This window comes from Dermochelys coriacea, chromosome 4 (genome assembly GCF_009764565.3).
Source record: "Dermochelys coriacea isolate rDerCor1 chromosome 4, rDerCor1.pri.v4, whole genome shotgun sequence".
Lineage (NCBI taxonomy): Eukaryota > Metazoa > Chordata > Testudines > Dermochelyidae > Dermochelys > Dermochelys coriacea.
Genome location: NC_050071.1, coordinates 36721328 through 36739545, shown reverse-complemented (window position 1 = coordinate 36739545; position 18218 = coordinate 36721328). Strand labels below are relative to the sequence as shown.

Sequence of the window (18218 nt, the reverse complement as noted above, 5' to 3'; positions counted from 1 at the left end):
ATAGTCCTTTTTCAAAATATTTTTTCACAAAATATTGTCAACATAGTCAAAAATTTTTACTCAATGAAAAAAATTATTTGCAAATTTTGATCAAAAACATTATTGTAGACATTATTAAAATAGTTATAGAAAATTTGCATTTATAGAAAAGTTTCCAGTACACAAAAAAGTTCAGTAACCATTTTGATATTTTTTGATAAAAATTTCCAATAAAGTATTGAAATGTTTAAAAACCGGAAATACGTCAAATCCTTCAAAATTAAAACCATTTCAATTTTTTTCATGAAACTAGTTTTTCATTTTTTTTTGACCATTTGTAATAGATACAAATCATTACTTTTCTGTTCCACGATTCACTTTTTTTTTTTAATCTCCTTGCTTACACTTGTTACTTACTAAAATAGATTTCATTGACAGATACAAGGGGGGGAATAATAGCCTTCAAATTTCCATGTGTATGTGAGATGAGAGAGGTGGGTAGATACAGAGAAAATCACATAGGGCAATCTTAATGGAAGGAGAAATGGTGGAAGGGGAAGAGACTCGTATCTGGCTTTCTTAGAGCAATTGACTTACTGATTATAAAATTCATTGCACTGAATACAAATGCCCTCAAACTGAACAATGAAAAACTGCTAACTGCTGTTGCTCTTTTAAGGTGAAATGGAAGTAACTGAGCTTTATGTGGGAAGTCCTCCCTCTTGTTCCCACATATGCATTCCCACGAAAAGATGCACATGGTGTAGAGAGTTTTGACAATTCAATATGATACTAATACTCTGTTTTGTTTTGTTTTTAAAGTAAACATGTTTAATTTGTCATCACTGTGATGCGCTCTTTAGAAAGTTATATACAGAGGACAAGAACAGAAGAGATATCACTGGCATGTGCAGAATGCATTGGGAACAGAACAATCAAATCAAACCCAGTGTAAAATAATAACTCATGACACATGCCTGCTTAGAAAGTGTATGCTACCTGGTGCCACAGCAAGATAGTGTAACTTGCAAATCCCTACAAATAAGAATCCAGCGATTTCCATATTGACCATTGTTCCCTTCATTAACACTTCATTAGGAGGAAACAGACAGAAGTGCCTAACTGGTGAGCAAACACAGCACACCATTTTTCAATCATATCTGTCTGTAAAAGAACATTAAAGCGTTTTCTGGATGAAAGTAATATACAGGTGTAATATATTAGTAATATATTAGCTCTGGTGAATATCTAACCATGAATGAAAACAAGCTCTACCTTACAGAAATCATCCATAAGAAGTACTTGGTTTGGTTCTTTTGTATTTTTTTTTTAATCTAGAAGATAATTTTCAGTTGGTTTGCTGCCACCAATCCACTACTTTGTAGAGTTACTCAGGAAAAAGTGATGACCTCCATGTTATTAAAGGTTGAACAATGTTAAGCTCCTCCTCCTCCATGGTTACTGATTCCTTATACAGTTATCAAACACACATCAGAAGGTTATGGAAATTGACAGGTTTATTACTTTTACTAACACCTATGACTATTGTCAAAGTAACAAAGGGGAGGAATAAGATTTATATATGGAATACATACCTGTATACACTTAAAGCACTTTTTATAAAGAAGTCAATGTAAATAAATACTGAATGCTCTTTCTCTAAATCAGTGGTTCTCAACCAGGGGTACATAGAGGTCTTCCAGGCCGTACATCAATTCATCTAGAAGTTTGCCTAGTTTTACAACTGGCTACATAAAAAGCACTAGCAATGTCAATACAAACTAAAATTTCACAGACAATGATTTGTTTATACTGCTCTGTATACTGTACACTGAAATGTAAGTACAATATTTATATTCCAATTGACTTATTTTATGAATGTGTATTAAAAATGAGAAAGTGAGCAATTTTTGTCTGATTTTGTAAGTTTTTAAGTGAGATGAAACCTGGGTGACACAAGACGAAAGGGATACTGAAAGGGATACTGTACTCTGAAAAGGTTGAGAGCCACAGCTCTAAATGAACAATAACTATTAACTTAAATATACTCACACAGTCTCTCAGATTACCTAAAAGCCTTCATCCAGTATGTCTACATAGATGATTTGGAAACCCCAATAGTCTCCTTACTTTTCCCGATATTTAAGAGGAGATGTTCACCATAAGACCCCAGTACACCCTTCTTGAAAGGTGACCACGTTCTAACCACACAGTATTCATTCACAATATCCAAGGAGCACAACTTCTTGGCTCAAAGCCACGTTAACTGCAGTGGTGCATACCGGCTCAGCTTGATGCCATGCCTTACTGAGTCATCTAAATAGAGACCCCTTGATACCAGGAGTGCAGTGACTGAATTCCAAGGCAACTCAATGGTATCACACCTTTAATGTCACCAGCCTGAAGCTAATATTCTAAATCAATCACAGCGCCTATCTAATTTTCTACAGGTTCCACAAAATATAGGACCTGATGCTGCTCTCACTAAAGCAATAATAAAACTGATCTTTGTGTGTTCAGGATATGGCTTACAGCTTGTGATATAATATGTGATTACTTCCCTTTTTCGGCATTCACTGGCATTGGAACAATTTTTATAGTGGGTGCGCTGAGCGCCATTAAACAAACCTGTAAACCCTGTACATGATGTAAAGCATGTCAGCACTTCTAGTTCCAGTGCTCCTGCCACCATTTCAGCCCGCTCCTCTGCCACAGCTCCGTCCTTTCCGTACAAAGATTTAACATGACACAGAGTTACAGTTCTGAGAGAGAAAGTGTGACCTGCAATTTGTCAAGAAGTAACAGTTAATAAGCATGAACAACCTGCAAGCAATATTTGAAATGGTTGTGACTATTGCATCTCATCAGCAGCAACAGTCTTCAACTCTCACAACCAGTGATAACTACCAATCTCCTTCTCTGGTTTACAGTAAGATAGGTTGCACACTGTCTGGATCCAAAGGATTTGCCACAGTCTTGAGACAGCTCTAATCCCTGCATCGTTTAGCTGTTGAGTTCTCCCTGGCTTGTTCCAACTTTCCCTATTTTGTAGTCTTCTCACTGAGCTCCAGTTGTTTGAGCCTTCAGATGGTGACTATGGGTATGTCCTGCAATGAAAGCTTTTTATATATCTTTGAAATGGCTACTGAGAATGTTTAGCAATGGCTACATCCTTGATTTCTGGCTCCTGCAGGGGAATATCGCACCTGGCTCTGGCAAATCTGTACACACGCATAGTCCACAAAACAAAAAATTATGTATCCACCCTACTTTGTTTTCCCTTACTTATGCAACTAAATGGAGCAGTGTATGCATGTGGGTTACACTCGTGCTTCCAAAGTGACTGAATAACCATTTATAGATGAATCACTGCGAAAGTAATTGTTTCCGCCCAATTCACTTCTTAAACAAAACTAATTTAGGGGCAATAATAACACCAGAAAATACAGCTGCTTGGGCAGGAACAGTGTACCCAGTTTTCAGAAGGAGGGCTTCAATGAAATCCCAATGGCGTGCTTATTCTTATCACAGCTCCTTTAATAAAAAGAGAGTTTCGATGCATAGGTTTATGATACACTAGGATTGTCAGCATAAGGAGGTAGTTTCTTTCCATAAATATTGTGGATTCAGAATTAGGGACAGATCTGGAACATAATCCTGGGAGACATTCCACTCCTTCCTCCACATCCTCTTGACTGACCACACCCCCTGCACCTAAAGATCCTGCTGACATTCATGCCTGTCTAATTGCTATGGGAAGTGAAGAGACAAATCCTCTTTGTGTCTCCCCTTTCCTGGCCTTCATACTAATATAAAAGCCTTTGGCCCTTATGTAGTAAAGGTGAAGAAATATAGCTGCCCTTCCCTGCAAGATTCCTTCCCTCTAAAGCTCGCCACACTGCATTCTATGACTGTTAACCATAGTCATTTCTCAGGGGGACTGTGGCGGCACATGTAAGATTTCAGGCAGATTGGTTTGATTTTGTGCAATTATGAAGGGAGGAGGAAGTCAAAATGGCCTAATGGCCAAAATGGTCAAAAGGCCTATGTTTTGTAGGCCTTGATGCTGCAGTCCTTGTGTACCATGCAGTATGAAGTTCAAGGTTATTGTGTTTCAGTGCGAGCGCAGTGCAAATGAAACATAGGTACAAGTAAGGTCGAGGGCTATACATAGTCATCCACACTGAAAGGCAATAAATATCAAGCACCCAGCACCAAAAATAAGGATGAAATTAGTAATACGTTAGGTATATCTGAGGAGAGTGGTTTAAGTGTGAACTTTATTATGAGGCACTGATTTTTATTAGTAGAAGTGATAGTATTTGTATTGTGACATTGCCTAGTTGCTCCTTCGATCAGGGCCTCCTTGAGCTGGGCACTGTCCACACAACAAAAAAGCCCCAGCCTCTTGCCCCAGCCATGTGTTTCCCTCCTAGGTCTCAATTGCTGCAGGGAGTGACTTAGCAGCCATTCAGCAGCTTTCTAGTGCAGAGTCAGAATCATGTTTGCTCCCTTTTTACAGTTTGCTTATGCGTGCCACACTCTGCGCCTGCACAGTGTGAGGTCTAGTCCGTATCTGGAAGCTAGCTTCAACCTTACATACATAACCTAATGTCTATACATGATATATTTCCTTTCTCCATTTTCCTTTCTTTGCAGTACTTTCAGTTTTTCTCTATTCAAGCACTAAAAAATGGTTAAACAGAAGATCCTAATATTAGTAAGTTAATGTTTTAGATACGGGCTGCCCTAATTTTCCTCTGTATAAATTGATTTTAGAAATCAACCTTAATTATTTCTGCACTTGATGATCAGCACTTTGGAGAGCTGATTTCACCCGGTATTCCTGTATAAGGCAGTTGGAAGTTTTCTACCGTAACAAAACAATGTCAGTGAAGCAGTCAGATGTATATTGCCAGGGTGAGAGGAAGGGAGCAATTAATGTTAATTGTTCTGCTTATTATTGTCCTATCAATGGCCAATTACACTCTGATGATGATGAAGGTTCCCTAAGAGTCTAATTCTTTTCTTTAAGAGGAAGGAATGCAGGAATTTCTGGCTATTTGTTTGCTGTCAGTAAAATTTCACCTGTATTTTTCTTTCTTTTGTTGTTCATCTCATAGCACTAGCTATGGATGCCATGTAAACATCCAGTGTCAGTAAATATGTAGCCATTTTCCCCTTTTCTTCAATTTTGATTAGAACAAGCAACATTTTGGTGTACTCTTTATTTAAAAACTGCTTTGATTAAAAGCTTTTTCTTTTCTTTTCGTTTTGGCTTGGATCTAAAGAGTTTGTTCTAGTGAGGCACAAGATCAAAGGATTTTTTGTTGTTGTTCATTTATATTACAGTGAAAATTAAACCTTTTCTCTTTACCAAAGACAAAGCAAACAAAAATATTGTAACAGGAGCTACCAAAGAGAATTAAAATATGCATTTATCAAGTATTTTTGTGCCTTAACAACCAACACAAACACCTGGAGGGCAGAAGACGAAGAGAAATGAGAATTAGGCAACCTGTCTGTGAATGTAATATAACTCCTACAGTTTTTGCTACAGACTGTGCTATGAAATAATATTCTGTTATATGAAGTAGATTGCTCTCCAGAGTCCCTAATATGTTAGCCTCGAATATGGGGGATTTATTCCAACCAGCAAATGGACACTGGAAAATAAAAATACAATTGGCAACAAACTGCCCCAACAAAGGGGGCTTTACTTCTTGCTGAGCAGTTCATTCCTGTATCTCAGCTAATTACTTTTATTGTACTGAATAACTAATGTTTAGTCACAAGTAACTACTACAGCAATAGAGAAATAAATATGCAGTTTTGTAGAATTCAGCTCCCACTACCTGTTTACTTTTTCACATAAAATACAGTTAGGTTCTGCAAATAAAAAAATGCAGTTCAGTATACTTAAGTGGTTTGAAAATCCATCATTTTAATACAAGTTTCTTATATTCCATTACTGCTTAAGAGGGCTTGTTTACACAGTGCGTTAGTTTGCACAAGAGGGATTTAAATTCTAGTGAGCATTGGCGTGTTGCACACTAACTGGCCTGTGTGGACACTACTGGTGCACTAAAAGTTCCCTAATGTGCATTAATATAGTACACAGGACTACATTAATGTTCACTAGAGGAACTTTTAGTGTGCACCAGCAGAGTCCATGCAGGTCAGGTTATGCGCAACATGTTCAGATCAGGTAATGCACTGGAGTTTACACCCCTCTAATGCAGTCTAACGCAACATGGAGACAAGCCCAGAGCTAAAATTTCTAGTTTGACAATTTACTAACACAGTATGCTATAAGAAGCTTCACTTGATTCATATATATGATGAAATGTGACCTCTTTGAAGACTTGACATCCTGGAATCACCTTATATGCATAGATCACTGGAGGCAAGACTTTTAAAAAATCCAACAGAAAGGGCATGCATATAACTCAAACTTCTTGCAAGGGGTCCTTTTAGGCTCTATACAGCGATGCAAACTGAGGTGAGATTTTATGGTGGAAAGGGCAGAAGCAAGTAAAAGTAAGTAGGCTTCTTGTAAAATTTAAAATAAATTATTCTAAATACTCCTTTGATACAGTAGTGTATTTCTAACAGACATAACAATTAATTCAGGATTCGTTTTGTGGTAGCAAAGGATCTTTTAAGGGTGCCAGTGGGGAAGGCAGCAGCATATCTTTAGACTTCTGTGTCATTCAGGCCTGCAACTGGAGGGAGCACAGAACTTCTCTCAGCGTAATGACTGGGGCAGAACCTCCACCAGATCTGAGAGGGCCTGCCATTTAGTAATTATGGCTTAGTGGAGAAGTCAGTACGTTTTTGCTATATTAAGGCTCTGATTCTGGAGGGCCTTTAACTGCATGTTTAACTTTAACACCCTGACTCTTAATGGACTATTCATGTGGGGATAGTTAAACAATATACTTAAGTTAAACAATATTGTAAGTGTTCTGTTGAACTGGTGGCCATTAAAGTACATTGGGGATGTTTGTTCATGTTACCTGTTGGTGCATACCCTGATTTAATAAGCTGGCTCTTTTTCCTAGAACATACTCAACATCATTGTTCATATGGGTTTTTGGTGAATGGCTGGATTTGAACTTTTTTTTTAAAGAACTCTATGACAAAATTAAGATGATCTTATTTGTGCTTATATATACTTTGTATTAGTTACATTTTGTATATTTATCCTGTGTCAGTTTCTACAACAAGATAAATACACAAACATTATTGCAGCCTGTACATGTTCATCTTTTGTGTTTTTTTTTTCCGGCATGGCATGAGTCAGATCAAATTCACCCCAATGTAAGCAGTTGTAGCTCCTTAAAATGAATAGGGTTGTACGTGCTTTATACCAGCTGTAAACTTAGCTGGGAGTGTCTGGCATTGTAATAAGGATAACCACCTGTTTTACACACACACACACACACACACACACACACACACACACACACACACACACACACACACACACGAAGAATGGCTATATCCATAACGATAACGTAAGATACTTTTTTGCCACATTGCTTCTGACCCTAACGAATCATTTGTTTTCACAGAGTCACTGGAGGTGAACTGTTTGAAGATATAGTTGCAAGGGAATATTACAGTGAAGCAGATGCCAGGTAAGTGCTTGATTTCTAAAACGTTGTTTATTGCTAGATTTTAACAATTACCTTTAATTATGCTAGCATATTTACTTATTTTGATGTTTACTTATGGTGTTTGGCATCAGTTAGAACAGAGCAATTCAGCCTTCACCTATAGTTCCCATCAAGGCTTTGTTAGATTTGGAGGATAGACATGGTCTAGTGGGTTGAGCTCAGTTTAGGTGATGGTAAATTTCCCATTGCCTTCAGTAGAACCATGATTTCACCCCTGGTATCATAACCTGATTCTGACACTCACTGTGTCCTTAGTAAAGACACTTTCTGCCTCAATTTTCCCATTTGTAGAATGGAAATAATACTTTAATGTGACATAACGCTTCTAATACGCATTAATTTTGGAAAGCTCTACATATTTAATATTACTAGTGTTCTGAATCCAAAAAACTTTTCCTTCTTTTGAGATACATTTTTCTCCCATTAACAAACAGTAGTAGCTACTGCATGTCTCTCAGTCAGTGCTCAAATTGTGGAGCTGCAATTATTAGCTGCAACTGCTTATTGAAAAAAGAGAAGAAAAGGCTGAATCTTAACATGATGCTTTAGAGATAGGGGCATCCAGGGTACCATAGACTTTCCCCAATTCAGTGTTCTGCTGAACTCATGATGTTTCCAAATCTGCAAACACTCTGGTCCATTAGGTTCCCTAATGCACCTCTTCATATTTGTCTCATTGCTAACTTTGTAGGAAAATTCCTTTTAAAATAAATTTAACGAGATATTTTGCTTCTATATATTTATAATATCCAAATCACATAGAGATGCCATGTAGTAATATAACATTCAGTCAGTACTTTACAATGGTAAAGGTTGTTCTTTTAGACCACAGTCACTTTATGTTAAACACATTTTTGGGAGAGTTTAAAATAACAGCGCAAATATTCTGTCCTTTAAATTTCATTTAGCAGACAGAAAGAAAGACATTAGCAGTGTCCCAAGTGTGTATAACAAGTAGTAATGGGATGATGGTGAGCAAAGGAAAATCTGGGCTGGATGTTAGGAAACTTCCTGACACTTAAATTGATTAGACTGAAAAATAATCTCCTAAGGAAACCTGATCGCTCAGGACATTTAAAACTAAGCTGGACAAAACATGCTGCAGAGGAGAAAATTGGATTAGCAGTTGTGGAGAGCTGACTGAATAATTTTTGCATACTCTAATTTCTTTAGTTCTGTGGAAACAGTCACATTTTCCTAATGCTGATGCCAAATGCCACAAAGTGGTTATGCTTTTTTTTTTAAAGAAAAGAAAAACTGAGGTGATCATTCTGTTTTAAAAGTTATTATATGATGCAAAGCGGTGCATACAAATATATACTGTATTAAACAAATGGAGTGTTTAGGAGTATTGTGCATCTATGTATATGTTTGTGTGTGTCCTTAGAAATAGCTAATGAGCTTTATAGATGCATGATCTATAATAAAAATAGGTCTTGTTCCTTCAAACCCTTACCTAAGTAGTCCTTATTCATGCAAGCAGTTTGTTTAATGTCAATAGGACTACTTAAATGAGTTAGACTACTCGTGTAAGAAAGGGTTTTCAGAACTGGTCTCTACTTACCGATTTATGACTGTCCCTAACTACTGAATTTCATGGCAAAAACATTTAATATGATCAGCATCAAATCCATGGCCCTTTGACAAGTACAGTACATATAGTCCCAGATTTCGGACCCAATGAGAAGTAAAAATGAGCCCTTCTCATTGGCTGTAACAGTGCTAAAAATGTCTGAAAATCATTCTGTTGCTGTACAAAACCAAAGTTTTCTGCTGTGTTTTTTTGGCACTGTAGATTGGCCAAAAATTTTAAATTGCATGTATAAAACCATGCTGCTAATTCCATATTTTAAGCACCTAAATAAAAGTGGCCTGATTTTTCAGTGGTAATTATTTCAATGCAAACTATGGGTTCTCAGCATGAGCTGTAGCTCACGAAAGCTTATGCTCTAATAAATTTGTTAGTCTCTAAGGTGCCACACGTACTGCTTTTCTTTTTGTGAATACAGGCTAACACTGCTGCTACTCTGAAACCTGTCACTTATGCATTTAGAAACCTATATTCATACACCCATGTTTGAACATTTTGGTTCTGGGCCTTTAATGCTGATTTCCATTTTACACGTGGCTACTAACCAAATTATTGTTGTCACTGCTGTTTTAAATGAAAATGTATACTTCCTTATTGAAACATTTACATTTATTTTCCCATTAATACTTTCTACAAGAAACCATTATATTCAAAATGATAAATGTTGTTTTGTTTTTTCTTGTTTATTTTTTTAAACTCTTTACTCTTGTTTCTTCTGTATCTTTTCATTTTTGTTCATTTCCTTATTTCAACACTTGTGTGTTAATATTGATATCAGACTATAAACTTTCTCAGAAAGTACATCAGAAACCACTTAAGGATTTCACTGCCCTCCCAAATTTTTCCTGTTTTTTTAAGATTTGTTATGTTCTTTAAAAATCTCCATGCTGCTGAATGAAAACACTGCACAGATTGTTCTGTCTGATGATATCACACTTTAGATGCTAAATGTTTTTTGTTTGTTTGTTTTTATTTTTTATTTTTGTTTGTTTTAGATATGGAAATATTTTTATATTCAGCATTGTTTTGTTCCAGTTCCATGTGCAATTAAGATTCGTCAGGAAATGTAACTGTTTTTGTTCCTTATTTTTTTTTAAATTTTATTTTATTTTGTATTTTATGTGATTATGTGCCTTTAAAATGTTCTCCCTTCCATTCTGCCCTTGTATCTTTGCAGTCATTGTATACAGCAGATTCTAGAAAGTGTTAATCATTGTCACCTAAATGGCATAGTTCACAGAGACCTGAAGGTCAGTATCTGGTGCCCATAAATTGGATAAGAGTTTTTTTTTTACTTTGAAAGGGCAGAGGGTGGGTTGGCTGAGATGTTCCCTTGCTTATCCTCCTCACCCTCAAAATGACTAATTGAATAAATAATGCATGACACCTCTTTCCAGTTTGCAAGTCTACAGGCCTAACATACATCATGGCAAAAGGGGAAGTAATTACTTTAAGATTGAAACCTGTAACCTTCCAAGGTGTTGGATTTATCCCACTTAGTTGAACTTGGTTGGTATGATACATATATTTTGGAAGGGATTTCATTAATCATTCTGTATGCATCTGGAGTTGCACTTTGACTGTGATGTATGTCAGCCTGCAGATTTAAACACCACTTCTGTTCTGAGACCATGGGTTGCAGTAGCAGAACAACTGGTCACACATTGCTCCATTCGAGTATGACAAATTCTCAGGCAAGAGATGATGATTGTCAACTAAATTAAAATATGAGAAGTTAATAATTAATCTAAAATACATTACTTATAGTAATTTTACCTTAATGGCTGCTATGATTTTTAATGCAACGGAGAGCTCTCAGGAAGTAAGGGAGGAAAAGGAACAAATACCACTAAATATTTAACATAACTTTTTAAAAAATGATGTTATCAACACATTTTCAGTATCAGTACTTGTTGCATTTTTAAAATACAGTAATCTCCACAATAGCATATCCCCATTAACAGGAGTTCTCCATTAAACCAAGTGGAGTCCACGTTGACCTTCCTTCTTCCAAACTCCCTGTACAGATCAAAATGGGTTAAAATAAGGTAAAGCCTTCACATGGCATGGTACTTCTGAGATAGTAGCTGCTCTGTGTGAGTGATGTGTGTACATTTCTGAAGGTTGTGTAAAAACATCTTCAGTTGTTTGCTAGTTTTGCACTTTAACCCAGTCTCGCTGAGGGTATACAGACAGTGAGTGTAAGCTTGGAACTAACACACGCCCCCTGGTGTTTGCATGCAGTCATTGCATTCAGCAGATCCTGGAGGCTGTGCTACACTGTCATCAGATGGGAGTAGTCCATCGGGACTTGAAGGTGAGTAATACTGTTGGAGCAGATCTCACACCACACAGCTCCTACTTACTGTTCAGCTGCAAATGTGCATGTAAAGGCAGAAGAGATGAGCATGTCTTTTTGCATAAACTTGCTTGTAGACTTTACCAAACTTGGAATAGCTAACCTAATCGAACAAATTGTTGCTGTTTAATAGAATTTCAATTTAAAAAGCAATTACGGTAACCAAACTTGTCCAGTGAAACTGTAAATATTTTCCTTTTCCTCCTCAGTGGCAAAAATAGGAGTGAACCTCTAAAATCCTCTCAACCTACTCAGGAATCTGTTAGTAACAGAGAAGAAAAGGACAAAATTTATTTTTCAAGTATTTGAGCACGTAATGTAATTACATAAACAGTATGCCACTCTGTCGTCCCAGAGCTGTCTGGGGTGGGGGTGGGAGGGGCAGCAGAGGTAACAGCAGAGCCAGGATCAGAATGTTGTCTTCCCTCTCCTTGTCTCTCACCCCTAGCAAAGATCTGTATAGTTACTTTATTTTATTTATAGATTTCCTTAATGTTACACTAGATAAATCTAAGGGATTGTAATGCAGGAAAACATGAATCAGAAAACCTAGGGGACGTGGTGGATTCCAAAAGCATAGACAGCATCCTCCATTTTGCCCTTATGGAGCTCCATATTTCATATTTTGGACAACATTACAATGCCAAGTCGCTGTCCAGTCTACAAATCCTTCTCAGCAGCTGGATAACACATGTCTCAGTCAGCACCAGCTTTAAATGAAAGATATGAAATTTGACCAGCTGCTTTAAAGATGCCTGTTCATACTGTATATACTGTACAATCCACCGTTAAAGAAACTGGGGTGTAGCTATATACACTGAGGGGATAAGGAATGGTTTGATGTACTGTTCATATAAAGTGACATTTTCTTCAGAGATGCATGAAAAAGAATGATCCCTTATGTAACCCAACTGCACTCTCTCCACCCCAGCCCACTTGTGGACTTTTTTTTTTATTTTGGCAAATCCTGAATGAATTGGAAGCAGTAGAGAAACTTTGTTCCTATCACCCATTAGTGCTTAATTTTGAAATAATTTCATTTTCAAGATGAAAACTTGAGGAAACTGAAAATCATCCCTCTTCTGCCCCCATGGAAGTGACACAGAGAAGGGAATACATTCCAGGGCCATGCTGAGTTTTCCACAACTCTCTCCACACAAGGATCTGGCAAAACTCCAGCAAGGAAGCCTGGAGAGGCTACTTATAACTGTAGGAGGCCAGACAACTAGGGGGGATGGTCTTGGCCTTGTGAGGGTTTGGAGGTATCTTTTTTCCTCAAACCCTGTCCGTATCCTGACAGCATGCTTACAAAATGTCGTTTCCCATTTGGTGTGAGAGGGATGATCTAGCTCCATTTTAGGGAAGTATACATATATTTCTAGCTCTTTTTTAATGCAATTGAGCAGCTAGAAATGAAGACGTAATCTGGCATAATATGACCACCAGGAAGTGCTCCATGGAACACTGTTTGGGAACCTTGGTGTATTGGAATGGATCTAGAACCTAATCCAGAAAAAACTATCTCATAGGATTTTTAAAATTGCTGGTAAAAACACTTACTAGTGGCTGCCTTCTTTCACATAGTTCACAACATTCTTGCATGTAGAAATTTCAAGATCTAAGTTACATTGGCTCTGGCAATCAGAGGTAATGTTTCTCTTGAGAATCTAAGCTGATTAACAACCCCCACAGACTCCCATTGTGAAAAAAATAATCGAGATCAGTCTCTAAATATATTAAAACCCACACAAAACTTTTATGAATAAAGACGTTTCCACACACAAGCCATAAACTCAGCTCTGTGTTAATTTATTTACAAGTAACTTTTAAAATCATCACTGCTTTTCTACATGCATGACTGCAGCTTTCTTAGTGCAGAGTGCAACTTTTTGATCCAGACTGATTTGTTAGTTTCATGGATGACACACAACATTATGCTGTAAAATTTCCCAGTTCCTCTCCAGTTATGCATATATGCCTTAGTCATTTGAAGTTCATGCATAATAAATATCTAGTGTGTTTCTTGTTATTCTGAACTGGCAGCTGCATGTTCTTTAAGGGCATAGTGCCACACTGTACTGCCTGGAAGGCTGTTGCTCTTATCATAGGAGTAAATATGCTTCTTTTTTTATTGAAACGTGCTTATTATCTTATGACGATGGTATTTGCTTAAAATACTTTAATCCCATTTAATAGAGAGATTACAGATTTCTAATTATATAAAAAGGGGGGAAAGACTTTTATACCATTTCACAATGTGATCCCATTCAAAATAGGGTATGTGCTTCATGAATTAGGACTTGTATGTCAACAGGTAGTGCATGAAATTTCACTGTGTTGGATTGTTGAAGATCACAAACAAATAGGACCATCAATTGCCTTAAGTCGTTTACTGCAAATTTCTTTGTCTGTTTGATTGAAAACCTCTAAAAATGTTAGCTATACATTGAAATAGGTATGAGGAAATAACAGACAATGTGACAGTTTATATTAATATTTATAAAACATGTCAAAGTTGAACCATTTAACATTATTTTTTAAATATTGGGGGGGTGTACTGTGATTTAAATAGATGGAAATAATTCAAGTGAAAAATAAATTAAATTTTATTCTGGGAAACCTTAATCTTTATTTTAAATAAATGTATTGACTGAATCTCGTGTATGTCATGGTTTTTAACATCATAATTGGTAAGATCTAGCATATATGGGGCGAACGTTTAGATGACTTTCTCATGTCTCTTTTGGAAGTTAAATGTTTCCATAACAAATACCAGAGGTGGGTGGCAACTCTGCTGAAGAGCTACAGTTATATTATAGTTTTCATTATTACTAGACCAGTTTTCATATAATCCCAATCCCTTGTTTTCAATGCTTAGTAATTGCTTAAAAATGACTAATTCCTTTAGGACTGAATTTCTATGTTTGGTCTCAACCCAGAGTTGATTTTTTTGCGGGGGATAGAGAGAAGATGAGAAGTCAAGGAAGTTTCATTCAACCATTTTTAAATTCAGTGAGGGTGAAAAAATACTTTTTGATTAAACCTTTTTAGATACAGCTACCGCAAAAATAGCAAGAAAAAGAAAAAGAAAAAAGTCTGTTGGTGTAAATAGCATTCAATGAATAGGTAGTTCTTTGCTAGGTTTTTGGTTCATGAAAGTTGTGTGTTACAGGAAAAAAAATAAACTTCTGAACAAGATTTTAGAAGAACCTAGTAAGAAGCCATTGTTGTTTATCATCATAATAATCACTTCAATGCCTAAAGGCCCTGTTCACATTATGGTCCTTTTTGTGCTAGGCACTGTACAGACATATACTAAAAGACAGCCTCTCCCAAAAAGCTTACAGCCTTAGGCCCTGATCTTGCAAACATTATTAACCTTGAGCATGTGTATAGTCCAACTGAAACCGATGAAGTTGCTCACATGCTTAAAATAAAGCTCACATTGAAGACTTGGCAGCATTGGGGCCTCACTTTAAGACAGGATGTAATGATTTGGTGCGCTATTTTTAACATCCCTACATAAGAAATGCTTCAGGTAATTAGTGGGATAAATTTACAGGAGGGAGATTGTAATTAAAGTCAACATAGGGCATGTCCTCTCTTTTTTTTAAAGAGAATGTATTAATGTTAGGGGAAGAATATTGGGTCCTACAGTTAGCGTCTCTGCTATATTTTTTCTGAATTCTACAATATTCTGCAAATTCTAACAAAAACTTAACTTTGCTCTAGCAGCCTTATCTTTGCAAAGATTGATGTCCTGTATATTCTAAGGGGTATATTTAACAGCATACACAGACACATTTTAAACTAAACACACTATTTGGAATGCTAACTTTTGCATTTCCTTAGCATCTGTTTTAAATATGTAAAGTTAATGTTGCATTTTAATTCATATTAGAAATAAATCCAAGTACCTTACTTACAAAATACCTCATCAAAATACTTTAAGCATACTTTTCTGGTTTCTTCTGAAACTCATAAACAATCATTAATAGTGTTCTATCTAAATTAATGATCATTTCCAATAGTAGTAGATATACCTATACAAAAAGAAAGACTCTCGTATTCAGTGTACAGCAATTGTTCAAAAACATTTATTTGGTTAAAAATAGTCATTTCTTGCTGTTTCCTAGAATCTAACTTGTAATTAAAAGTGATGACAAATAGCAACAACAATAACAGTAGCTATTATTACTATCCTTGCCATTGATATTTCTGGTAAAACAGACCATGTGAGGCACTATGCAAACACAGAAGGTACAGTTCCAATGCTGAAGAGATTGCACTATATAATCTATTTAATATCCATTCTCTAAATATATATAAAATCATGACTCTTACTGTAATTATTATATGACGCAAAGCACGTTTATAATGTTGCTGCAGATAATATACTGATCCTGCAAAAATTCTGCATGAAGATCAGACCCAAGCTATATTTTTTCCTGCAGCTTTTTGTAGGTAAATTGTGATTGCCAGCTTTGTGTCACAAAGGCAGATGCGAAACACTTATTTGATCACACAGGTCCCCATAATCCCTTCAGTAGGTCTACACATCTCTTTTAGTCTTGCTATCATGCAGGATTGGGAAGGCCATTTGCAGGCCAGGTGGTCCTTTAGAATGAACGAAATGCATAGGTTTCTGTAATATTCAAGGGGAAATGCATTTTTTTTCTTCACTCTATAAAATAGTTTTGGACTTTTCAGTATTGCCTATCATTGATTACTGTACTGGAAAATGTAAATGTTGAAAAAAGTTACTTACAATGTGTTCTCATCTCATTTCCCCTCTCTCCTCCTTTCCTCTTTTGCGCTCTCTCTCTCTCTCTCTCTCTCTCTCTCTCTCTCTCTGAATAAAGCCTGAGAACTTACTTTTAGCTAGCAAATCCAAGGGAGCAGCTGTAAAATTGGCAGACTTCGGATTGGCTATAGAAGTTCAAGGAGAACAACAGGCTTGGTTTGGTAAGTGAACCTTCTTTTATTTTTTGCTTATTGTTTAACATCACATTTCTGCCCGTCCTCCCAACCCTTCCTGTTCCAACCCTAATAATAATAATGGACAATCATACATAGTAGAGGTGAATATGTAGTGGTTGGCTATTTTGTTTGTACTGTAATTCAGTTTCTACATCTTACTTCACTTTGGGCTTCTTCCTGCACAGTGTTAAGCATCCTGAATTCTTATTACCTCAGCAGAGTCTGGGGAGCTCAGCATCTTGCTAAAAACTCAGTAGGTAAGATTTTTAAAATCACTTATGTGACATAGGAGCCTAAGTCCCATTTGCAGATATCACTTAAGGACTAAGAAGCCTAAGTCCCGTTGACTTTCAGTAGGAGGCACAAAGCTGTATTGAAGGGTGAAGTCAAATGCATCCTTTGACTTCAAAAAGAGAAATTTCTTACTTCAAGTCATCTCCTAGATCCTTCCCTCCCCCCCCGAAGGAAGATGTACACTGTCAGATTGTACCCTCTAGATCATGCAAGAAGGGGTCAGGTAGAGTTCTTTACACACATTCTGAGATCCACACTAAGGGTAGTAGGTGGACACAAAGTGTGCAAGGGGAGTAGGATCACTAGGGGTGGTGGACATGCATTGTTCCCTTCGCGCTTCAGAAAAGATAATACAGCTCACAGATAACTAATCAATAAGTTCATCCAGGCCTGATTTAATGTAGAAAACATCTGCAGATTGGAAATTCATTATTGTCATTACCTGAAGATCAAAATAAATAAAAGTGAGAAAAAGAGTTGCTTCTCAATTTTTAAAAAAATGCTAAGGTATGTATGAATAAGGTGTTTGTAACTCAACAGATGTCAAGCAAAAATAATTAGGACTCCAAAGGAACAATATAGCACAAAATGGTTGTAGCAGATACCATTCACATGTACAGTAGCTGGAAAACTATGTTTAAAAATTATGTAAAAAACCCGGAGTTTGCTGTCAGAGTAACAGAATAAAAGCAGTAGGTTAGCCATGCTAAGTTTCTGAAGAGTTGGGTACATATGTACACATTTGTGCATAACAGCATCCTTATTAACTAGTCCAGTGTTTTAAATCCCGCTCTGTTTTATAGTGGATTTCTAAAATCCAGAAGACACAGAGTTGCACTGGGGACCTAAATATCACCACTGTATATAACTGGTTAAGCCAGCACAACAAGACTTGATCAAAAATAATACAGAATGAAGTTGGTGTGTATTAATGGCAAAAACAGCTGGCAAAGCAGGAAAAAAAATTAATCAGGCTGAGTTTTAATCCTGAGATATTTTAAATGGTATTTCAGTAATAGGGTGAATTCAGAAGAGTGCCCAGGATTTTGCCATCTCTGTGGGTCTCTCTAAAAAAAAATTCTGCACTTGATCCTATGGAGCTGTGATGCATTTAAAGTAAATGTTCTGGGCCACAAGTAATTCAGCGGGGGCTGACACAAAAAACTTTAAGAAAGGTATAATGTAAGAAATTCTGTACATTGCTGCGTCGGTTACTGAAAAATGAACATTATTATACAATTTAAAAATGGAACCAAAGTGGTAAGTGACCCAGGCCTCTGGTACCAAAGCAGTAAGAGTAGGATAGGCCCAGTATTACTCTTTAATCAAACAA

At 36.6% G+C, this 18218-nt stretch overlaps 1 protein-coding gene across 50 annotated transcripts in view; it reads left to right on the top strand.

Annotated features, from left to right (window-relative positions):
- Positions 1-18218, top strand: part of CAMK2D (calcium/calmodulin dependent protein kinase II delta) — a 237221-nt gene that overhangs the window by 155627 nt on the left and 63376 nt on the right. For 36 of the 50 annotated variants that reach the window (XM_038400285.2, XM_038400272.2, XM_038400267.2 and 33 more), the window contains exons 5-7: positions 7557-7622; positions 10430-10502; positions 16474-16576. In XM_038400285.2, the coding sequence (XP_038256213.1) occupies positions 7557-7622; positions 10430-10502; positions 16474-16576 (242 nt within the window). Of the gene's footprint in view, positions 1-7556; positions 7623-10429; positions 10503-11496; positions 11570-16473; positions 16577-18218 lie in introns of those variants that run through there. The other 14 variants (XM_038400273.2, XM_043513727.1, XM_043513724.1 and 11 more) reach the window with 2 other exon arrangements.